Source organism: Clarias gariepinus, chromosome 3 (assembly GCF_024256425.1).
Source record: "Clarias gariepinus isolate MV-2021 ecotype Netherlands chromosome 3, CGAR_prim_01v2, whole genome shotgun sequence".
NCBI lineage: Eukaryota > Metazoa > Chordata > Actinopteri > Siluriformes > Clariidae > Clarias > Clarias gariepinus.
In genome coordinates this window covers 21,711,069-21,728,782 of record NC_071102.1, presented here as the reverse complement: position 1 = coordinate 21,728,782, position 17,714 = coordinate 21,711,069, and the positions used below count along the sequence as shown (strand labels likewise).

At 37.6% G+C, this 17,714-nt stretch overlaps 1 protein-coding gene across 2 annotated transcripts in view; it reads right to left on the bottom strand.

The window, feature by feature from the left end:
• Positions 1-17,424, bottom strand: part of samd12 (sterile alpha motif domain containing 12) — a 154,345-nt gene extending 136,921 nt beyond the window's left edge. Inside the window, exon 1 of one of the 2 annotated variants that reach the window (XM_053493163.1) lies at positions 17,352-17,424. In XM_053493163.1, coding sequence (XP_053349138.1) covers positions 17,352-17,364 — 13 coding nt within the window. In that variant the 5' untranslated portion in view covers positions 17,365-17,424. Of the gene's footprint in view, positions 1-16,795; positions 16,876-17,351 lie in introns of those variants that run through there. The other variant, XM_053493162.1, reaches the window with a different exon arrangement.
• Positions 17,425-17,714: the final 290 nt, after the last annotated feature.

Here is a 17,714-nt window from a genome sequence, read left to right as displayed (position 1 = left end):
TGGCCAATTCCTCCCCGTCACTAGGGGGCTCCCACATTAAGGCTATTACTACCATTCAGCCGGGAGGGCCAAAGACTATCACTTGTTTCCTCTGAACCGCGTGACGCCAGCCGACCGGACCCCTCCCCTCTCAGAGAGCTTGGCCAATCAGCTCTCTCTAGACCTCCAGCTGCGAGCGGTAACAGCATCACCCGAGGATTGAAACTGCGATCTCCGGATGATAGGGCGAGCACTTTACCACTGCGCCACTCGGAGGCCCGACAGAATTTAAGTTAAACCTGCCCAATAAATTAAATCAAATGATGATTAGAAGGGATAAGGCAGAAGTTATGTGCCAGATTACATCACAGCATCTAGCGAATTTATGGACGAATATAAGCAGTTTTTTTCTCAAGGTGGGTGTGGCTGTACATGTCACTAAACAAAGCCGATCAACGCAATACTGTGTATGCTGTACCATATTTTTATTTCTATTTTATTTCTGCTCATTGCACATAAACACATTCATGCATATTTGCACACACCACACACATTTCTATCCAAATTTCCTTTTCACACTAATGTTTGATTGTAATTTAATTCGCTTTGACAGCAAGAGCTACTTTAAAATTGTAAATATGTTCATACAGTTTATAGATCAAGCATTTACATTTGTAATATAATTAACTTATTCTTGTGTAGGCTTTTGTTTTAATAAATAAATAAATTTTGACTGAGAACACAAAAGTTGTTATTTTGTGCCACAGTTTAAAAAAAGTAACATTGGTAAACGTTTAAGTAAAGTATTCTGTGATAAACAGAAAAATAGGTTTCATCTTAGTATTTGTTAAGTCAAAAAAGAAAAAAGATACATATATACAGTATATATATATATATATATATTAGGCCTGGACGATAAAACGATAACGATATGTATCGCGATAGACACGTGATCGATATCAATAAAAAATCTGTTCGATAAAACGTTCGATAATTTTTATTCTTTGTCGGAAGAAAACAGAGGCCGAGAAGCTGTCATGCGCACTCGCTCCGTGACCGGCACTAGGACCCTAAAGTAGTACCGTCGCGATTTAGGAAGCATAAAAGGAGAGAAGATGGCGCTTCACATCGCTCCGTCTGCCCATGCCGTTTCCGACGCTTCGCCGGATCTTATGAGAGTACTCAAAATTTTGGGTCCAATTCCTGATTGAGTGCGAGTTGTTAGAACGTGGGATTGTGTAAACTCTTGCTCTTGGTGTGAGAGAGTTCTTACAATATCTCTCGTGGTTATCCTGCCTGTTCGCGCTATTTCAGCGTTTCGGTTTACCGTCCACGCTACAAGAGCAGACAAAGCACTCTATGCGCGTGCAATATCTCCCCTGCTCGCTCAACGTGTTCTCCGCGCATGCACGGCTTCTCGATTCTGTGCGCGCTCAACTGTCTGCACGCGACGTGTCTTCGGTGATTATTTAATTACTTATTTATGTATTTTATTTAATTAAGTATTAGAAATACTTAATTGATTAGAAATACTTAATTGGAAAGTTTATTGGAAACGAACCTAATTCAATAAAATACAGGCTTGCATTATTATTTTTTTTTTGGATCTGATGTAGTTGTTCCTCAACTACATCAGACGTTCATAATAATAACAGAAAAAAGCACATGCCATAGTTTTGTCCTTTGTGGCAGTAGCCAGTTTTGGTTTTACATTTTGCTGCCAATTATAAAATGTAATCTGTGTATTAAGAGGCTACATCTCATTAAGCTGATCTGATGTGTGTTGGTCTGCCTGACCCCTCTTTCTTTGGTAATTTTAAGTTACTCTGCCTTATTTGGGAAAGATGGTCTACAGTAGCTTTAGGTTCTAATTTTCTAAAATAAACACTTGGTGGTTCTTCAAGATCTTGACCTATTTCTACAGTTTTCTTTATTCAATGTAATTAATTTAGAGTTAGTTTCATTTCTACAAATGGTGCAAACTCTGCTAGATTATGGATAAGATTCCCATTCCCCTGCCATTCTGTGATTGGCAATCGGCAGATCATGATCTTGGTGATCGGTAATCGCCCCCAAAAATGCTGATCGGAGCATCTCTACCCGTGACAGTTGCATTAACAAAGGCACTCGCTCTCTGGTAACCTAGCAACATAGGAAGTGATACGCTAATGCCAATCATGTAACAGTATCACGTTTGGTTGCGCCATATTGTTGTCTCGTGCTGGTCTGCTGGTTTCCTCTTCATAAGCAGAAAATGCACTTTGCACTATTTTATTACACTTTATTAAGCATTACTTACATTTTCTTTTATTTTGCACCTTAAATGTTAAGAGATAGTTGTAAACATTGTGATAATTGTTAGCATTGTGACTTTAGACATGTTTACATTTTAATTATTTGAGTTTTTCATGGTTATTGACATTTCTGTCTTAATAACTGAGGGGACTATGATCAGAGGATGGTTAAGTTTAAAATAAAAATGTTTAAATGTAATATATTTTTCTCCTGGTCCTTATTTTAAATGGGTCATAAAAAAATCAATAATTATCGATATCGACCGATATGAAACACTGATATCGTGATACATATCGCCCAGCCCTATTGTGTGTGTGTGTACTGTATATATATATATATATATATATATATATATATATATATATATATATATATATATTAGTTTTTTCCCTAAAAACGAGTGAGCTCAGGTAAATAAGGCCTGCAGGACATACAAAGCAAATACAAGTTAAAAAATTTTTATGTTCACATGAGCTGAAGTTGATAGAAAAGATCTAATACAACATTATGTGATAAAATATATGTACAGGTATACAGTAATTGTGGATTTTTAATATAATAAAATGCTCAGTGTGAGCCACAAACAAACACAACATGAGGGTTAAAACCTTCCTTAATTTCAGGTACATCACATCACTCAAGTTCTGAATTTGTCTTAATTACTGTATACAGTAGCTGTCGGCTTTACTGTAAATTTTTCATTCAATCCTATGTTTATTGTCAGCAAAAAGAGCACGTTTAGGCCTTGTTCACACGGGTGTTAAATTTTGGGATAAACGAACGCGCTCTGAACGTCCTAGACATTTATGTTGCGTTTTGTAGTGGCAATCGATTGACTTCTACACCGGCGTTCTCTTGTTTCTGTCTAACGTCAGCCTGCAGCCCAAATTGTAGTTTGTGTGTCAACCTGTGGGGGCAGCGTGTCAGGATCTGGATATGAAAGCCGCTGCTACTGGGTTCACCCTCTGACTGCACAACGTTGGATTAAAGGATTTTTTTTTTGTGTTTGGTTTATGAAGATTTTTTTTTCATCCGCAAACATTTTTCAACAATTTATTTTATTTTATTTTGCTTTTTTTCCGCATTTCTCTATGTATAGCATGTAGGATCATGGGAGATATCCGGTCCTCCAAAGCGTAAGATGAACGTGAAGAAAACACACTAGAAGTGTTTTCCTTTCGTTCGTTGGGATTTAAACAGCAAGAAAAAGCTGCATGCAACGTTTTTTTTGACGCCGTATAAAGGGGCAGCCAGACAAACGCACGTCACCGTGCGACCGTGTGAACACTCTCATTGACTCCTATGTGTAGGAAACACTCTGCGCTTGATTTGCGCTCACCGGACGCTACGAACGCAAGAAAAATGCTCGATTTTAACGCCCGTGTGAACAGGCCTTAAGCTTTTCGAGAAGGTGCCTTGTGTTACCTCATCAAAAGAACAGAAATCATTAAGTCATATGTATGTGTAAGTCATATGAAGACCTGGAGACAGACAGACGATAGGAAGCACATTAGTATTTTTACGGGGCTACAGGAAGTATTACGATATATGGAATGAGGAAGAACAACAAGGGGGTTGTTTTATGGACATAAGATGTAGAACAAAGAGAGATGAAAGAGAGAGAGAGAGAGAGAGATGGGAAAGTTCATGCAATGTCAGGAAAAATTACAAGCAGTTATTAGTTTTGTTTGGAGCTGCCCACTAACGTTGAGATGTTAATGGCACTTAAAACAAACAAACAGACAACAAAAAACAAACAAACAACAAATCCCATTCAGGACTTCCCGTCAGAATCCCTGTCCTGATGCACGTCTCTTGTCTAAACCCTGGGAAACTTTCTGGCAAGGTTTTATATCTGGATCTGTTTAAAATATACTCTGTTTATTCTGAATTCTGTTACATCCCTAATATGGACCATTTAGCTTCTTGGAAGTCACCCAGTTCTCCGCATTCATAGGTTGAATGAAAGCGATTTAATGGACTATGTTGTAAATTTGAATTGCTTGCATTCTTCCATTTTGGCTAAAGTCTACTCCACTTGGCTATCCGAACCTAAGCCAGCAGCCAGGTTCCTGTTTCCTGCCAATTTATTTCATCCATACAATTCTCTAAATAGACACTAACCCAAGCTGTAATTGTGCCATCTTCTTATTTCAAGTAGTACTCAGTCTCCCGTTTGCCACAAGAGAAAATGTAAACAGTTTCTCCTGCCATGTGTACGGTTCAGTTCAATGGAGCTTTTTAAGCTCTAGAGAACAGCTTTCCTGTCAGCAGGGGTTCCTTGTTACACGCTTACTAAAGTTCTAATTGAGCTCTTTGAAGACTAGAAAGGAGACAGAGAGAAAGACAGAACTAATAATGCCATATGAGAGCCAAAAGTGCTCTTTCTCCCAAATTCCCTCAAGATAAAGAGGTTGCCTCAGTCTGCTGAAGTAGGTCAACTTCACTTCAGCACTGGTTAAGGATTCAGAACCTTTTTTTCCCTAGAAATGAATGTGATGGTACCCCATATTATGTCTAAACTAGATTTTAAAGCAGGCCAGGTCAGTCTGCACATTTCAGACCATGGGAACAGATTTGCTCTTTTGGGCCTCTTTTTCAATATGAAGCCAAATGATTTTGAGATTGAAGGAAACTTTTTCACCCGGACATGGTTAGGACCATGTGTGAAAGTAGGCCGGTACCGTGTACTACATGGTACTGGAAAGAGTGGGGAGCATAGGGACGTGGCACTTTCGAAACCAGCAACAAGAAAACACATCTGGTACTGTGATGTTATGTCATCTTAAACAACACTTTGTGTTCCTATTATAGGCAGTCCCCAACTTACAAACATCAGAGTAATGAATTTTAGCACATATGGCAGTTTTCCTTATGGTTCAATCACAGAAGTAGCTCAGGTGTATTGTACAAAAAATAGACACTGCAGTGCACAAGATACCAATATTTACAATCATTTACAATATTTTAAGCGTTTAAATGAATTTGTAAAATGTCCGGTATTATAATACACCTGTATATGTGTGAGTGTGTGTGTGCGAAAGAAATGAGTTGGCCTCACCAGTTTCAATGAATAAGTCCGGGAAAACGATGATAGAAAATGTCTGTCCTGTAAAACTGGATTACTGATGGGAAATAATCCTTAATAAAGCAGAGTTTACAGTCCAATACAGTGGAAAACAACTCTAAGACAAAAGGAACCAGGAACTGAACTTGTTCGTAAGTCGGGGCCTACCTGTAACTGCTTCTAAGATGTTATGAATTCAAATAAGAATGTTCTCTGTTTATTATCAGCAAAAAGTGCACATTTAAGCATTTTGGGAAGGTGCCCTGTGTCATGTACACTACCGTACATCAAAAGAATATAAATCATTAAAGTCTATACGCATGTGCAGTACTCAACATGCTACTCACTGCTATATTAATGACTAATACGATCTACAAAGCTAACTAGCTTCAACACAAGGCTGAATCCCAAATCCCTCTCTAACCCCTGAACAAGGGCACCACTTGGTATGTGGATCAAAAAATTTTCCACCCCACATACAGCAGCACTAGCTTTAACATTTTATGATATTTGTGTACTCTAGGTATAATTTAGTAGGGGGATGTAAAAAAGTATATATTTTAATGGAAACCTTACATAACAGTAGATGAAGGCGTGAAACTCCTTACATTTCCAAAAGCCTTTATGCACAAGATGAGACTTGATGAGACTCTTAGCCACATCTCAATGGGGCAAACTTTGAATCTTCGTTCCCATGAACTTTTGGGGAGTTTAAAGCAGATGATACTTCAGCAGATGATACTTCAGCAGATAGCTTGTCACCAACTCGCAGAAGAGACGCATCTGTCTGTGGGAACCGTACACACAATCACTTACTAACATCATGCTGAGTATGCTCGCACTAGAGGTGTTAAACCAGTGACGTTAAAGCCCGCGTACCTTTCTGTCTGTCTTTCTGTACAGCAAAACTCTCATCTAACTTATTAATACAAAGAAATCACATTCTGTAAGGTTGTGTATCTTACGCCCTGTTTACACAATCTTATAAAAAGTAGATGGGATAAAGATGAAGTTTTGTCTTAAAACGACTCCAGTGTGTTAAAATTCACTTATACCACTTCAGCACTGTTATTACAGCCAAAGTGAAAATATGAACTAATCCCAGTAAAAATATTCACTTTATCTTTTCTAATTAATATCTATTGGTGCAAGTGTTTGTTTACATTGAGACAGTAGCGCATTAGTAGATTATTTTAAAGTAGATTATTAAATCCAACACATAACTGTTCATACCATCACTTTTACTCAACATTTTGAATTCCTTTGTGGTGCAGGTTAAAGTATGGTGCAGCTATCTACTTTAATAATGCAATAAATTTTGCTTGATTTAAGACACGCCCACAGGTTGACACATGCGCAGTTCGGTGTTAAAACGTCCAGTTTACCAAGACTGGTTTCAGGTCCTCCAATGTATGAAACGTAAAGATATCATTGAAAGAGCAAGTTCCGACCAATGTACAGACAAAACCTTTCTTTCATTTATATGGATGTTTGCCTATAATAATAATAATAATAATAATATCCAATCAGGATATTTATAAAATCATGCTAATATAATTTTAATTGGACCCTAGTAATTTCCATCCCTAATCAACAATTTTGAAAAAAAAAATTCAAAAAATTTTTTGATGGTTTTATCAGCATAATAAACCCAGCTGAACGAGTAAGTTTCATGATCGTCGCCGTGGTTGTGTTATGGCACGATCCAGCAGCAGTACGTTCACCTCTACAGTGTAAAGAGGCTTTTAATAACCCTTTAGTTCACCTGTTATTCAGTTGTCACAGACTCAAACATAGAGATATCTACAGGACTACTGTACTGTACAGTATAACAAAGTCTCCCAAAAACCAGAGGTGTCAAGTAACGAAGTACAAATACTTTGTTACCCTACTTAAGTAGAAATTTTGGGTATCTATACTCTACTGGAGTAATTATTTTTCAGCCGACTTTTTACTTCTACTCCTTAAATTTTCACGCAAGTATCTGTACTTTCTACTACTTACATTTTAAAAATAGCCTCGTTACTCCTATTTTATTTCAGCTTGTCATTCAGAAAACAAACAAAAAAAAACATCCGGATAAATTGCGCCATCCGGATGAAGCGAATTTAATGGTGGTTGGATGAGAAGTATAAACATACCATTCCGACACCCTATTGGTTGGTACGCAATCCATCGCACCTGCACATGACGTCACGTCACACACTTCAGCAAGGACGTTTGAGTAAAATAGCATTAGTATACTTTTTTTTATTTTTTATTATATCACTTGGATCAATCATTCATTCTGACAGCACTAATGTTTATTGTAGACAACCATACCAGGGTAATTGTTACTAAGCCTGCCCTGAGTACACTAATTTTCTTGTATGTTGCCCTCACAGATTCCTGCAGCTAAGCTTGGATGTATGTCCAAGAGGCATGTCATCGGTAACCTTTATTGGATGTACATTTACATTCCAATAAAGGTTACCAATGACATGCCTCTAAAGTTTGAGTTTTTGCACCATTAAAATACTTATAGGCAACTCGTTATCATATCTTCTTCTCCATGTAACATGTTAATGCTCAGTAGTACACATATATGGTTCTTTAATGTATTTGCATTGTACTAAAATGCATTCTTTTTCAATTGCCATATACAGTATCCCAAATCACTATGGACGTTAAAAAAGACAACAAAAAGCCTAAGCTTTTATCCTTAATACTTTTACTTTTATACTTTAGGTAATTTTGAAACCAGTACTTTTACACTTTTACTTGAGTAAAAAGCTTGAGTTCTAAAGAAGTCTTTTTAAACCCTAGTATCTATACTTTTACTATAAGTAATGAATTGCCAAAAACACACACTTGACTCACTTTTTTTAACAGACACAAATCTCGAAAACATAATGTTAAAACAACGCATAAATGAATAAATGCCTGTACAAAGGGAAACATATACTGTATTAATACCATGCAACTTAAACACGGACAAAAGAAGTGAGTGACTATACAGTAAATATTCCAGTAAGATAAAATACTACCTTGTTTACTGACTTTGTGGACCTGGACCTTGAAGTGGTTGCAAAAATATATGATGCGATGTGGCCTGACCATGAGAGACTGTATATCTGAGAAATCTGCTCCTGACATCTCCTCCCCAACTCTAGAAACTAAAAAGAAATTTGTGCACTTTCATTTTTAGCCCTTTTTTCCCCACTTAAATCACATCTTTTTTTTTTCATAAAAATAGCAATAGCAATGCAGGCAAATAATTAGTTTAGAATACTGATTTTTTTTCTTCCAACGTTGCAGCACAAAACAAAGCATGAACAGAAAAGCATTGTATTTAAAAAGTATACTGATTTAATATCATTTTTTAAAAGATGCTTTGCTGTTTTAAGTATTTTTTTCTTTTAGTATTTTCAAGATATTTACAAGGTACTGTAGCTTTGATTCTTGGGTACATCTGTCGCATACTGTACATAAACATGGTTGATGAGATCATTTGACTGATATTGCAGATGACCAACCATTGATCTTTTTCTGTATCCCAATAGAAAACATGACTACTTGTAAAAATGGGAATAAATGCAATGGTTTAACAAACAGTATATGCTGCACCTTTCTGGGTCTGTTTACATATAAATTTGGACTGCTATTTAATGCACTATAGCACTTTAAAGTGTATTCATGTATCATACTGTGAATGGTTGTGTATGTGAAAAAATATATATTTAGGGACCACGGTCCCTAGTTAGACTACAGAGGTTGTTAGATGGATGGATGGATAGATGGATGTATTGGCAAACATACTATATGATATTTTTCCCCTTTGATTTACATTTTTTTTTAAGTACAGTAGCTACATAATTCTTCACCGTTTATGACGGTGTTTATGTGAACGTTGGGGAGTTCATTTAGATCATCACCTCCAAGATTCTGTAGGTTGAAAAATGTGAAATTCTGAAATTTACTTCAGGATCAATTAAGTATTTACAGTCCCAATCAAAGGTTTAGGACCACTTAAAAGATGGCAAAAAATCATATTTGGCATGGTTGGATCTTAACAAGATTCCAAGTAGAGCTTCAACATGCAACAAGAGGAAATAAGAGTGAGACAAAAAATTTTTTTTGAGCATTCAATTGATTGAAAATAATGATTAAACTGAAACAGGCTGTTTTACAGCTGACCAAAATTTTAGGACCTTTTTGAACGTGGGTGGGTTGTTGAACTGCTGGTCAATAGTTCAACTGGTTGTTGAACTATTTTCTGATGAGAAGAAATGTAACCTTGATGGTCCTGATGGTTTCCAACGTTACTGGCATGACAAGCAGATCACACCTGAGATGTTTTCTACGCGCCACATTGGAGGGGGCGCCATAATTGTCTGGGGTGCTTTTTCCTTCAGTGGAACAATGGAGCTTTAGGAAGTGCAGGGGCGTCAAACGGCCGCTGGCTATGTCCAGATATTGCAGAGAGCATTCCTCATGACTGAGGGCCCTCGTCTGTGTGGTAACGACTGGGTTTTCAACAGGACAACGCTACAGTACACATTGCCCGCAGGACAAGGGACTTCTTCCAGGAGAATAACATCACTCTTTTGGCCCATCCTGCGTGTTCCCCTGATCTAAATCCAATTGAGAACCTTTGGGGATGGATGGCAAGTGAAGTTTACAAAAATGGACAACGGTTCCAGACAGTAGATGCCCTTCGTGCGGCCGTCTTCACCACTTGAAAAAATGTTCCCACTCACCTCATGGAAACGTTTGCATCAAGCATGCCGCAACAAATTTTTAAAGTGATCAACAATAACGGTGGATCTACTCAGTACTAAGTTCATATTTGGAAGTTTAATTTCTGTTTTGGGGGGTTTACGGTTTTTTTGGAGCTAAACTTTTGATCAGCTGTAAAACAGCCTGTTCCAGTTGTTTTCATTAAATTGCATGCTCAAAAAAATTTTAGTCTCTCTCCCATGAAGATCTATCTATCTATCTACTGTATCCATCTATCTATCTATCTATCTATCTATCTATCTATCTACTGTAGTGTGAAAAAGTGTTTTCCCCCTTACTAATTTCCCCTTTTTTTTGGCATGTTTTGTCACACGTTCTTGATTGCGTACAGGTGTGCCAGTGATCTGGCCTAGGTTTGGCTAGAGAAATTGAACTCAGGTGTGATAAACCAGAGTTAAGTTATATTTTAACAGGGGGAGCAAACACTTTTTCACCCAGGGCTGTAGTTTTGGATTTAGTTTCTCTAATAAAATATTTTTTTAGTCATAAATAAAGTAATAATAAAACACTTCAGTTAAAAACTGCACAATGTGTTTAATTGTGTTATCTTTGACTAATATTTACATTTGTTGGGGATCTGAAACATTATTTTAAGTGTGAAATCAGTAATCACTTTTTCACACCACTCTATCTATCTATCTATCTATCTATCTATCTATCTATCTATCTATCTATCTATCTATTCATCCATCCATATAAGTCTCTCTGTATCCCACTGCCAGAGACACTGAGATGAAGACTGTTCTTGATTCTTTCAGACCTGACAGCTCTCAACACCTCTGACTGCGGCTATCAAATTTCTTGTTAAGAAACAATTTGCAGACAACACAAATCTAAAGCTAGCGCGTCAGTTGCTATAAGATGCCCAAGACGCGCTATTGATTTAGATAAAGACAAAGTGCTTCTACAATGTGTAGCTGAATACCAATAAATAACGGTGAATCACACAACTGCTGTAAAGCCAGGAATAATTCCCTAAAATGAAGAACAACGGCTTTAACAATCGATGTTCAGACCTGATATGAATCACTGTTAACACATCACTACCGTATCTTGAGAACAAATCATTTTATTCACATGACGTTTAGACTGAACCATCCACACGCATTTACAGTACGCTCCTCATTACTCTGATACACATGTTTAGGGTAATGCATCACAGATACCCCTGTAAGTAAATATCACAGCACAACAGCTGGAGCCCTGTCAAATGCAAAACAGAGATAAAATTAGCTCGCCTCCTTTCCCTGAGCCAACGGTGCCGGCAACGCAGTATAAATAGACCTGACGAGGGTATAAATAGGTACTGTACAATCTGCAATCACGTTACTAATGCACCTTCGAGGAGCGTGATCTACCAGGCTTAGCGATGAGCACATACCCAGATCAGGCGCTAAACCCGGCAAAGGCAAACTTTAATTAATTTTGACTTGTCAGTTCTACTCGCGCAAGCTGGCAGAAAGGAAGGAAGGCTACGGCAAAACAAATAAAATAATCAACTGTGATGAGCAGAAAAGCATCTCAGAAAGCACAACACACCAAACCTTGAGGTGGATGAGCTACAACAGCAGATGATCATGTCAGCTTCCAGTCCTGTTAGCCAAGAAACAGGGATCTCAGGCTACACTGGGATAAAAGCTCTCTCTCTCTCAAACTGGATATCTGAAGACTGGAACAAGTCCAGGAGATGAAGCTTGGAAATGTTGTTCCAGAAGTATGACCATCAGTGAAACACTAGGATAGAAAGTATTGTAGGAGTGTACGACATGAACCAAATATGTACTGAATATACGATAAATACACAACCTATTGTACTGTACCATACATGCATGTGATTATTTGAATTACATGAATGTCATGTAACCAATCAGAAAACCCACAGCATCTTTATACGGATCCTCTTTATACGAGGCTGCTCAGGACGCGCACCGTATAGAAGCAGACTTCATTCAACAACAAATCAAACGCAACAAAACAAACGTCTGCTGTAGGCTTCTGAAAGGACTACGGCCATTATTGAGATGACAGTTAACAAGTCGGGGATTGTGTAGAGCCCCTTTAGTCAGTCACATGTGAATAGGAAATCTGTCATCATAATTGTATGTTGGTGGGGGGTGGGGATGTTAACGCTGGAGAAGATTCGTGACTGCATTGGAGCAACTGAAACAAAGAAAAGCTCGGAAAATTTAGCCCGGACGCATCTTTGTCTTGTAACAGAATATTTATAGACGAGTGCTTTTTACAAATATGAAAAGAGTATTACTTTAGACGCTGGCTTTTTTGCCTTTTGTTGCGGCGTCTTTAAAGAGACATGACAAGTTGACAACGAGGCGTGAAATTTAAAATTAAATAAGTTAAATAAATATCGAGCGGTAGCAGGTACGTCTCAAGGACATGTTTTTCATAATAGACAAAACACTTGTGGAATCAGACGACAGACACCGTGGCCTGGCCAGCTAAGAACAAATATGAACATATTGCCCAAAAATTATAAAAAAAAATAAATAAAGAGTTAAACTGTAGAGCCTCAGAGGACGTCATTTACTCTTAATCATTATAACAGGCATCAGACGATTGCAGTAAAGATCGGGGGTTGTACCCTCGATGAATCTTCTTCTGTTCATAAAATTGCTGAGGATTAATGAGGATTTTATGAACGGTAGATGGTGACCTTGTTGCTTTAGTTTTTTCTGAAGCAGTAAAGTACAGTACCAACAGTGAGTTGCATGCTGTACTGTACATGGCGAACCCCAAAAAGAAACTCCAACATGTTATTTAGTTTTTTTTTTTTTTTTTTAAGGATATAGAACTATAGTACACTTAACACATCATACACTTCTATTTCAATTCTTTTTGAATAACAAAAAGCTATTCAGCTAAAAGCAAAAGCTTATTTGTATAACTTTCTCTTATTTCATATTTTATTTCTCTATTTGAATACCCTTTTTAATATTTTTAATTGTACTTGTTGGTGCAAATCATTCTTGCAGAGAAACTATTCTTTTTCAGTTACAAACATTTGTATAAGCATCTGTATGGTCGTGTATGTAAGAAATAAAATTTGAATTAGAAATTTTTATTTATAGCTGATAGTCGTAGCAGTGTAGTCTTTATTTATGCATTAATGAAAGTAATTTATTTTCCGAATTACAAATTCTGTATACAATGCTCTAGTGTATGCATAGAATTGAAGGAGGGGTATTCAAGTCAAACCGGGACTTTTGGTTGTACAAAATAACAGAACACAGTCCTAAGAGTAAAAACTCCCTTTATTTCTCTATATAATACCTGATACACTGATGCACTTATCCCAGGGTTTCACTAATGCTTGGACACCATCATGGTAGAAACTTTTCTCAGTAAGTCAGAGCCTTGAACCGACTGCCTGCTTACAGTAAGTCTGAATCACTGGCCTCCCAGGAATTCCTTCAATGACACCAACATAGGATATGCATGCAGAATATTGGAAAGAAAGATCAACTAATTTAAAATTTTACATTAATGCTTAGTTTATTTCATTTTAATCTCATCTTTATCATGAAAAATAGGTCGTCAACTAATTTTTACACTACCAGTCAAAAGTTTGGACACCCCTTCTAACTCCAGGGTCGTTCCTGATTTTTATTTCTTTCTACACTGTAATACAGTGCTGAAGGCGTTTTCTCAAAATACACAATAATCTCATTTGAACAGTTGATATTGAGATGTGTATCTGATACTTGTGCTCTGTAAAGCTTCATAACGGCTCTAATCTGAGGTGCTGGTTGTTAATTGGTGATTTCTGAGGCTGGTGACTCTAAATGAACCTCTCCTCTGCAGCAGAGCTCAGTTTTGGTCTTGTGTTCCTGGGAAGACAGTTTCATCATGGAGCTTGATGGGTTTTACAAACACACTCGACACAATACTCTTCTCGCAAGAACTGTTCCAGAACAGCCGACCTTCATGTCTTAAAATAACACCTGACTGTTGCTGTTAAAATAACTGACTTGTTACTTAAATCCTTAATGCCATATGTGTTATTAAAATCTCCCGTATTAATTTATTGTGTTCATACAGAAGAACAATACTGGGTATAAATTACTTTACTGTGTGTTATAGTTTTTTTTCCCCTTTTTTCTTTTTTGAAAAAAAAAAAATTCATGTTTGTGCATAGTCATTGATTTTGCTTTTAATTTTTTATTCTTCCTTCACCTTTAATCACAGCAGTTACTCTGATCTACATTAACCTTGAACTGACCTTTAACTCCAGAGACGGTTAATTTACAGGACATTTACAGAACGGCGTCGGTGCTGTTCGTCCTGCCTCGGAGCTCTACGTCTACAGTATATGGAATGTCCTGGAATGCAGTTCATTACAGTAAAAGCACTGTAAAGCCCCACAGCAATTATATCAGGAACGCCAGGGGCAAAGACAGCCATAAAATTCCTCAGGGACAAACTAGATTTAAAGTGAGAAAAATCAATAGCCCAAGGCTGAAGCTCATCTGAGTGACTGGAGCGGGATTCATACAGTCTCAACACAAGAACCTGAGACTGGGATGAGATCTCGGCCCTCCGTCATGTTAATCTTTAACAAAAAACAATCAGGATTACAAAACAAACATGGGAACAATATCATGGCTGAAATAAAAAAATAATGAATAAAAATGACAGACAGAAATTTTAAAAAGTTGTACTACTTAACTTTTTAAGACATGCTGTAAGTGAATAACTTTAAGTCCGTGCAAAAGGTCAAATATCGAGCATAGACTAGCAGAGGTCCCTGATATGAATTATACAAGTGTGTGGATTGATTACGGATCCATGCAACTCTGATCAGGATAAAACTGAAAATGAATAAATGAATGAACAACCCAAAAGTAAGAAAGTCATAAGAAGCTTTAATTGTTAAATTTAAATGTACTCAAGAGTTTTCTAAAGTCCAAAAACATTCGAGTTATCAATAGCACTGATCAGCCATAACATTAGAGCTATTAACCTTAAAACCACCTAGGGTTTAAGTTCCCCTTTTGACCTCTGACCTCTCTTTGCCTGCTGCGTCCTGTGCATGGTAGGCTTTGGAGCGCTCAGTGTTCTGGTGCCTTTCTATTATGGCTGGCATTGACTTATTTTTTTTCAAGAGAACCGACCCATGATCCTGTCACCAGTTCGCTGGTGTACAGTATACAGTAGTTAGTGATCAATGTTGTTTAATTCACCAGGAAGAGAATATTATCGCTAATCAGTGTATAAACCACTTTGGCACTTGGATACTACCGCCAATGTACACACAGTAGCCTTAAACAATGACAGCAACTCAATTTAGGTATCATACTGTACATCTGCTGAAAATTTAAATAAATGAAATGAATTAAATGAATCTCTTCTTGTGTTGTAATTTTGTTCTCAAATGTCTTTTTAGGTCTGCAGTCAAAAAGCATGACATTAATTTACAGAGAGAACCTTATACAGTATGTAATCTTGTGTAAAAGCATACTGAATATCAGAAAATATTGAAATCTATATGAACGAGTGTGTGGCTGCCTTTTTATTTAAAATTTTTGTTCTTCAAGTCATAAAAAGCCATCAGTCTTACAGTATGCGTAAATGCACTTTAACTTTACATGCATCAGATGAGAAAATAATATGGGAAACAGAATCTTTTTTTCCTTAAAATTTGCCACTTTGTCACATAAATTTAAGAGACCAAAAAAAAAAAAAAATAATAATAATAATAATTATCCATTGTTAGACTCGCCCCTCACTTTCTGTGTGCCCTATTGTATGCGTAAGGTGGCATTCTAACAATTTGCTGATTTCTTCTTGGGTAGAAATACACCATCACTTACTCACTCACTCATCTTCTGTACCGCTTAATCCTGTATACAGGTTATTGGGGGGCTATGAGCCTATCTCAGAAGTCTTAGGGCACGAGGAGACTTCTGGACCCTCGCTCACACATATACTGTATTCATTTGGGAATGCCAGTGCATATCTTTGGACTGTGGAAGGAAACCTACCAAGCACGAGAAGAACATGCAAACTCCATGCACCCCTGGAGGTGTAAGGCAACACTGCTAACCACTAAAGCATTATTGGCTGCCCCTTATTAAATATTGCCTGCTCAAAGGTCAAGAATGATAGGTACTGTATATTCAATAGTTTTGACAAATGCAAAATCTTCAGCTTTTCTTTAAAAACAACACCAAAAGAACCTAGGTAGTTTTAGGGGAACATCCCCTGTTCCCCTGTGTTTAATTTACTGTAGGACTATGAATATGATTAATTATATGCATTATTGATTATGCATGACAAGGTGTATACATTTGTGTGTGTCTCTGTGTGTGTATGCGCACGCATGTGTGTAATTCTTGTTCACCTTTGTTGAGGCCAAATGATAAACCTGCCCTCACCCACAAACCTACAGCCAACAACAACAACAACATGGAGAGCATTGAGGAGCACAACCTTAACATCCTCGCCCTCTGTGCAATAACACTCACTACTCCAGGTTCATATCAGATTCCTAAATAAACTCAGTCCAGCCGGTCAGACCGGATCACCACCAGGATCGGTGCTGCTGGTTGTTCATTCATTGCACATGCTGAAATGCTGCTGATCCTTAATCATAGTGACACCTCGATGCGTATCAGTGCATGTTTTTTTTTTTTTTTGTAATGAAGATAAAGAACGTACCTTGCATGGGGTTCTGAATCCAGAGAATTCCCCTAACGAGATATGGAGACTGGCCGAGCATCATGCCTTATACAATGCTGTTCAGATCAGGATCAGTTCAGTGTGCAGCCAATCACACCACTTACAGTACAGTATAGTGCACAATGAATGAATGAAACCACTGAGATCTCTTTTCTTTCTGAATATCATTTACACTTCTTGTCCTTGTGCTTTTTTCCCTCTCTATCTCCCTGATCCCTGTGCATTATTATAAAAAAAAAATCACTTATAATGACAAAATCCTTTACAATGAGAGCACAGAATTATTCTCTCTTTGTCTTTTTCTCTGGTCTGGTCTAGCAAGTTCATCTTCATTGCACGCATCTGTACATTAGGCACAACTGGATACACAGCTGGAGAATGAGGATGCGCGCGCTGCTGCTGCTGCTGATTCTTCCGCACGAGCCAATCATAAACCCATGACAGGTCACCAAGACACTCTAATAATAATCATAACAACAATAAAAAAGCACAAGCTGCATGTTTTTTTTTTTTCTTGATTTCCATTTATTCTTACCTTCGACAGCCATTCTGCTACTCCCCAGAACAGCACATAATGCTCAGGATCTCCAGCAGCAGCTCATCCCCTGTTCACACTCACAGAAAGGAGGAAAAACCTGTCAAATAGACGAGGGTTGCCAGATCGGAGAGTAACCTTTCAAAATGACTTGGTGCTTACCTAATATTAAACCAATATACTGTAAACTTAGCAAGGTAACACCTTTTCAACATTCCAGTCCCTATGTCAGTGCCATTTCTTTATTTTAAAGCTGATTACAGAAAGGAGTGATGGGGAGTATATCGCACGATCTGGCAACCAGGAAACGCATGGCTTTTTGAAAACACTCCTGTGGCTTTGTGTCAGGGCATTGTGGGGAAT